General features: G+C 42.2%; 1 protein-coding gene across 7 annotated transcripts in view; it reads right to left on the reverse strand.

Annotated features, from left to right (window-relative positions):
• Window positions 1-548: 548 nt before the first annotated feature.
• The window catches only part of LOC126395195 (calcium/calmodulin-dependent protein kinase type II subunit beta), an 84,526-nt gene continuing 77,713 nt past the window's right edge, over window positions 549-7,361 (reverse strand). For all 7 annotated transcript variants that reach the window (XM_050052455.1, XM_050052453.1, XM_050052451.1 and 4 more), the window contains 3 exons: window positions 6,488-6,582; window positions 6,149-6,385; window positions 549-4,079 (listed from right to left, as the gene is read on the reverse strand). In XM_050052455.1, the coding sequence (XP_049908412.1) occupies window positions 6,150-6,385; window positions 6,488-6,582 (331 nt within the window). In that variant the 3' untranslated portion in view covers window positions 549-4,079; window position 6,149. The remainder of the gene's footprint in view (window positions 4,080-6,148; window positions 6,386-6,487; window positions 6,583-7,361) is intronic.

The raw sequence follows: 7,361 nt of genomic DNA on the forward strand, positions 1-7,361 counted from the left end.
TAAATCATGATGTACCATTATAGAGCAAGATTAAACCATTAATACCTCGGGGAACCCCACAAGCTGTCCAGCAGTAAAGTAAATTAAATGAGCTCCACCTTTACCAGCTGCAACATGTAAGTGATGAACACATTATAGCCTTAACCCAGTAATATACATTATAATGACATAGGCCATTCTGCATAATGACTACTTTTACTTTCATCCACCTAGGATGTAGTAGAGTATAAGTATTACGTGGCATATAATGTAAATGCTTCAGAAAGTAAAGTATAAGTACATCAGAATTTTACTCAACAGTCCTTGTTTAACTGAGTTACTTTCCACCACTGGATCAGTGTCTTCACCACCTCTGTGATCAACACCCTCTGATTCCCTTTATTAATCCTTTATTGATCTATAGTTTCTCCTCCCTTCCTCCCTCCCTCCCTCAGGTTGACCTCTGCCCTCTGGCTCCCACTGACAGCCACCCTGGAGCCCGGCTGCTTCACAGATAACAGCACATGCACACAAACAAATAATCAAAACGTTCTGTGGCCAAAAGTCAAGATAAGAGAGTGGAGTGATGCGCTCTCTGCATTGTCATTTTATTGGTTCACACACTGATTACATCTGATCACATTTTAATATTGATAAGACTCGGAATGCACACCATCGTCATCGTTATCTGTAGAATCAAATTTCCAGAAAGAGAAGCTTTGTTGCACACACAGCAGCGCTCTGTTACTGTCACCTGATCGTAAAGGAAAATAAATCTCCAGGCTCTTCTGAAGCAGTTAGAATAGCGTTAGAGTTGCAGCCCTCAACGTTACACCCCGGCCAAATGCTAATTAATGGAATAAGGATTGTTTGCCGAACGGGGATGTTCTCTGAGTGACCAGTAATCCTATTAAAGCACTGACACTATTAGGGTTTGGACTGGACAGGAAGGAGGACTCGTGGTTCTGGCTTCACGCCCAGTGTGGGAATTTTCAAATTTGTACAAATGGTGACAAGATACACCGAAAAACAACCTTCAGTGTCGTCTGATAATAACTCACTCACTCAGGGTTGATAATGTGAGTAAAGCACAGGATGTGTTGTGAATAACAGTTTGAGTTACAGTATCTTACAGTGGTTTGGCTCAGTTTTAATGTGTAAAGGAGCTAAATTCCTACCTTTAACCACAAAATGGTGTCCATACTTAGAGAATTCAAAACCTAAGTCACATATTGAGACCTCAGAATACAGACAGCTCTCATTAGCACGTTTCAATGATTATAACCAGGGGCGTAGCACCAAATTCTGGGTCCTATGCTTGAGCAGTCACTGTGGGTCCCCTGGGCTACCTGTCATGATCCACGAGTCTCTCTTGCACCTTTTCATTTTCATTTGTTTTCGTTCTTTCTTTCTTTTCTTTTTAGGAACCCTCCTTTCCATTTTTTGGTGAAAAACAGCAGCATAAGCAGTCACTGTGCTCTAGCTGCATTTAAGGATGAATCCCAGTGCAGGGACGGACTAAACCATTTTGTGCCTTCAAGGGGGGAGAGGGGTCTCAGAGGGCCTGTATTATTATTTTTATACAAAGTTCAGTCTTTTAACTGATTAATTAAGCCAGTTTTAATTTAGTTATGGCACAAATTATTCCGCTCCACCTCTAAGTCACCTGGCTGTTCTAAAAACATACAAAAAAAAAAAAGGCTTTTACTAACATTAGCCTTAAGCTGTTATGTTTTATTTTTCTATTAAAATGTTTCTGTCTAATTGCATTGTCGGGTAATTTCTCGTATTTCATTCTCTATACTCTTATGTGCCCAATTTCGATCACTGTAATAATTTTGCACCTTGAAAAATTGAGCCAAAGCAGCCATAAAACACTGTAAATGCACTTTGTAATAAAGTCCCTCAAGTCCTGGGACGACTGTCTGTATAAGTTTGAATTTCTTTCACTCTGCTCATAAGATTCAGGGGTCAAAAACATGCACCTCAATGCTGTACTCTGAATAGATTTGTATTTTGAACCTTGCACTTGACTCAGACATACTGTAAGTCACTGTTGTTAGATGTTGGCGCCCTCTAGAGGGCAGGTTGGTGCATTGTCACAGCACAAGCTGGTGAAAAAAGGCTGGTTTCCTGCTGTTTTTTGAGACCTCTTCGCTGGAATAAAATAACGCAGGGGTGGCCAAACTACGGCCCACGGGCCAACTGCGGCCTGCTGTGTGTTTTTAAATAGTTGGCGATTCATTTTTTAAAATAAACTCGAGCATGGCTTGAGAATACTCCTAATAACAAACACAATTTTGCTTGAAAAACTACTAGCACATCCTGACACTGAACTTGATTTGATCACTAGATATCGCTACTTCACCTACAATGATTGATTAAGAGTCAATAAAATAATTTGCCTTAGTAAACATGGTGGCGGACTTGAAAAGACAGAAAATAGAGATACTTTTTTTGCAATATGAGGGCACACCAATACACTAGAAAATAAATTTTCAATGGCTTTTCAGGGTCTAGAAACACTGATCCATCGACTGTTGTTTGGCTCATGATGTGTACTTTTTTGGTGTATGGCCCAAAATCTAAAAAGTTTGGCCACCCCTGATATAATGGAGCCATCAACGGAAATGCAAATAATTGGAAACTATGCTGAGACTTTATTTTGGGGGTCCAGTCAAATTATGACTCGTGATTCAGTCCCTGATACCAATGCATCGTTTAGCTATTTATAATACATTTTAAAACTGTGCAGTGCGAAGTAAAAAGCAGAGATAATCTAAATTAAGACCCTAATGTGTAATCTGTGACATTTTCTTCAGTGTCATCTGCTCTAAAAAATAAAAGTAAATAATTTTGATCTTTTTAATCTTTGCTATACATTAAAGAGCTGTTTTAAAACTGATCTGGATCCAGCAATTTCTCCAAAAGGCATATTCTGTCGTGATCCTCGCCAGTATCCTCGTTTACTACACTATCATATGAACACAAAAATAGTTTATGCACTTACAAAGCCCAGAAAATAGAGGCAATAGATTATAGCTCACCAGCAGCTCAGTCCAGAAAGAGAAAAATCAACAAAATGCACGATAACACCCAACTTACCAATGTTATTAACTCGGAATATCATGCAATTAAATACCATCTACAGCATAATTGTAGTCAAGTCACCACGATGAAACTGCAAATTTACATAAACAGCGTGATACTATCGTTTCAACCATTGTCATAATTTCAGTAGTTAGCTTGCAAAGTTCAGTACATAGAGAATCAATTAAGAACGACGGTAATATGTTAGCATGCTGCATGGTTGTCACTGTCCCACAGAGCGGCTCAGAGGGGGTCCGGTCAACACACAGAGGCGTCGGCTCAGGGTTCAACTACACTCCAGAGAAAGGGGGGGGGGGGGGGACGTGGATAAAAAGCTGCATTGAATAACAAAACAGGTCATTAAATACACCCACTGGTGTCTCTCTCTCTGCGAGACACGTGGTACTGTTTGTTCATTTCACACAGGCAGCCATAGTCGTGCAGAAAAACAGCCACTGGTAATAAGAACACAGGGAGGAGTCATGCTCGTCATTAAAAAAGAAGAAGAAGAAGAAGATACCAGAATGGAAGGTTCAAAATGACTAATAAATATACTGTACAGTTGAAAGAGCACAACAATAGACTGCAGCCATAATAATACGAGAAGGTAAGTAACAATAATGTTTTACAAGAAGTAAAAGGGGAAATCTTTTGCAGCACAGAGTGAAGGAGAGGAGGACAGGCGTCGTCCAGGTATGTTGGGCGGCTGCAGCGTCGACAAGGCGCAGGCTAAAGAGTTTCCTTTTTTTTTGGCTGATACGCCCTCTGCTGTACTGTAGGCCTAATGATGGGAGCGTCGGTGTCACTGTCTGTTGTGGAAAAACAGAGAGAGAAGGGCGAGGTGGGCGTGCAGGGTGCAGGACGACGACCACGATCCTGAAATCAGACTCTTCAGACTCCCTTAAGACACCCTCCATCCACCTGCACCTCTCTCTCAGGGCTAATTCGCTCTCTAATTATCCACTTATTCCTTCTCTGCTCCTCTTGACCTCTTCATCTGTCTCATGCACCTGGAAGGAGAGGAGACACAGTTAAAGGGACAGTTCACCCCAGTTCACTGCCTCTGTGAACCAGTCAAGTTGATGTTACAATTTACATTCATGTCTGTGAAAACATGGACGCTTCACACACATCAATTCAGTATCTGAGCCAACGTCTCCGCCTCTGTTGCTGCGATATGTGGTGTTTCTAAACGTCAAGGATCCTTCCTTGGTAGGACGAGTCCTTCCAAGGAAGGATCCTGCAGAGGCAAGGCAAGAGTCCCTCCTGTGGACACACATGGAACGAGTGTCCCCAGGCATCCTGCCGAGCTCAGCAGGCGCACGTTTCATTGAAGAAGCCCTGCCTTCACTTCTAGCAAATCAAATCAAAGAATTATGGGTACTTTATACCCGCTGAGGATCCACACATGCATCCTTGAAAATTCTCTGAATGAAGGATTCTGTCCTTTGTAGAATTTGAAGGATCTCGGACATTGGAATAGTCCTAAGGTGGGATTTGATGATGTAGCATCCTTGAAATTCGGCCGTTTAAAGATCCTTCCTTGACTCTGAGAAACACCCATGGTGTTGAGTAATGGCCAGGAAAGTGTTTTCGCAGAACATTATGATGTCACAGTGATGCTGACCTTCGACCTTTTGGATATAAAATTTTATCCTGTTAGACATTTGTGTGAAACTTTGTCATAATTAGTGCATGAATTCTTGAGTTATGGCCAAAAACTTCTTTCTTATCAGTTCATCCTTGACTCAAAGTTGACGTTTGTGCCAAATTTACAGAAATCCTCTCCAGGTGTTCCTGAGATATCACGTTCACAAGAATGGGATGCACAAACGGACAGACAGATGGACAACCTGAAAACATAACCTTTTTTCCCTTTCAGCTGAAGTGCTGTTTATCAGTCTAGATTGTTTTGGTGTGAGTTGCCGACTGTTGGAGATATCGGCCGTAGAGATGTCAGCCTTCTCTCCAATATAATGGAACTAGATGGCACTCAGCTTGTGGTGCTCAAAGCGCCCAAAATATACATTTAGAACTCAGCAATGTCTCATCCCAGAAATCATGACCCAGTTACTCAAGTCAATCAGTCAGTTAGTCAAATAATCCACAGACCTTGTTGTGAGCACTTTCATGTAGGAACTATTTTTTTTCTGCCAAACTACACGCGCCAGCTGTATCACCAAGCAGAAGAGAGAGAGTATCTACTGCTAACTCACCTAGCACCACTGAGCTAGCTAACGTTACAGCTCAGCCGAGGAGGACGCCATTAATGTTTACATATCGCGCGGTCTCGAGCATGAGCCTCTCTGCAAGCTTCCTTCTGCACGGTGATACAGTTGATGGGTGTGGTTTCGTTAGTTAAAGTGTCGTTGAATTGAGTATCTGAGCCATAATCTTTACAGCTGATATCTCCAACACTCCGCAACTCATACCAAAACAATCTAGCACTACAGGTAAGAGGTAAAAATATTTAGATTTGGGGGTGAACTGTCCCTTTAAGTTTATCTAAAAACTGTACTGAATTTTTGGGCCACTTGGGGGCAGCAGAGACAAGCCGTGACATATCATCACCTTTTACGTTGATGTGATGAACTTATTCTTACATCCAGCAGTCACAGAGCAACATGATGATTCATTAGGAGTCTTTGCATTTGTGTCACCTGATGAATGTTAGCCTAATATTTTCTCTCTTTTAGCTCTATTTTTGGTCTCCACCAACTCCTGAGGGGAATATCTGTGTCTTTAGCTGCTAAATGCTCCACTAAGTTCACCAGCCAGTCTCTAACTGTGTCTGTCTGCTGATTGCTGCTGAGCAGGTAGTGTACAGTGGCTTTTTACAGCTTTGTCTCTTTAAATGACTCTATGAGAGCAGTGAGTGTTTATCTGGGTCGGCCAGTGAGCTGAAACACTGAGCTGAAACTCACTATAAAGCTCTGTAAAGCCAGGAGCAGCTGCACATTCATCTGATCATCCTCTCTAGGTTCGTCACTACCAGAGACACCTTTCACATTGAACCATGCTAGCTGCTTCCCCCTGTTTCCAGTCCTTATGCTAACCTCAGCCTGTGCCCCTCCCGTACCTCATCCCTGCAGCGGGGCAGCAGGAGCTCCTGAGCAGTGGAAGTGGACGTTTTGCCACCGGCTGTCCCTGCGGTGCCATACTCTGGTCTCCTCTGATTGGCTGGAGCGGGGGTGGCCCTGCCCGTCGACGAACTGCGTCAGGCGGATGTAGGCGATGCAGGCGGCGTCGTCCCCGATCATGTGCACGTGAGGGTTGAGGATGGTGGTGTGGATGGGTTTGCTGTTCTTGGAGAGGACTGACGGGAGAGAAGGGTCCAACTTTAGGACGTCTAAACTCACCAACAGCTCAGTCAGTGCGTAATAATACAAAGCAAAGAATAGTTGTAACGCAGTCTTACGATTGTCAAAGTAAAATCTGTGGAAGTCCATTCCCTCCACCAGATTACCCAGCCCCTCCGGCTCGAACGAGGTCAGACCAGGGTCGCAGATCTTCCTGCAAAAAACATGCAGGTCAGAGGTCAGAGTATCACCTTTAAACATCCTGTTTTAAACTCTACATCATGTTTGTGAAGTGGTGAACAATATGGTGCATGAAGTTATTTCAGAAACTCTGTAACAGGATATACAGCTGTAAAACAGAAAGGAACATCTGCTTTGGCCCCGCCCCAGTGTGATGACATCACAGTACCACTCTGAGGTATTGTGTCAGCTATGGAGGCCTGTTTCTGCCAGGAAAAGAGATGGATGAAAAATAAGACATGATAAGTCACTTTGTGTCTCATCATTTTGTCTCAGTAAGATAAAATAACTTGATTTATTTTATGAGTGATTCATAATTTTGATTTAGTATATTTTAATTGTGACATGGTAGCTCAAACATCTGACTTAAAATCTCATAATTCCTGATTTGCTGTGTTACAACTATCACACAGTACTGTAGCTTTAAGGTTAGGCTTGATAACTCATAATATCAATGTAGTGTCTTATCATTTTGTGTTAGTAGCTCTAGGTTTTTACTTACTGTCAAATCATTTCAACTTAATCTAGCAGGAGAAATAGCTTCCCAGGCATTTTTTTAACCTGTTTTTTTATGACCCTAATGGTGTCTAGTTAAAGGGAAATTTCGGTTTATTTCAACCTGTCTCCTATCGTCCTAAATTTGTTTCAAGTGATTAGTGACATAAAAATAATAGTTAGCATGTTAGCCGTTAGCCTAGATACAGCCGGGGTGCATAGTAGCGTCAGACCTGTTAAAACGTAAGTGAACGGGCA

Source organism: Epinephelus moara, chromosome 9 (genome assembly GCF_006386435.1).
Source record: "Epinephelus moara isolate mb chromosome 9, YSFRI_EMoa_1.0, whole genome shotgun sequence".
NCBI lineage: Eukaryota > Metazoa > Chordata > Actinopteri > Perciformes > Serranidae > Epinephelus > Epinephelus moara.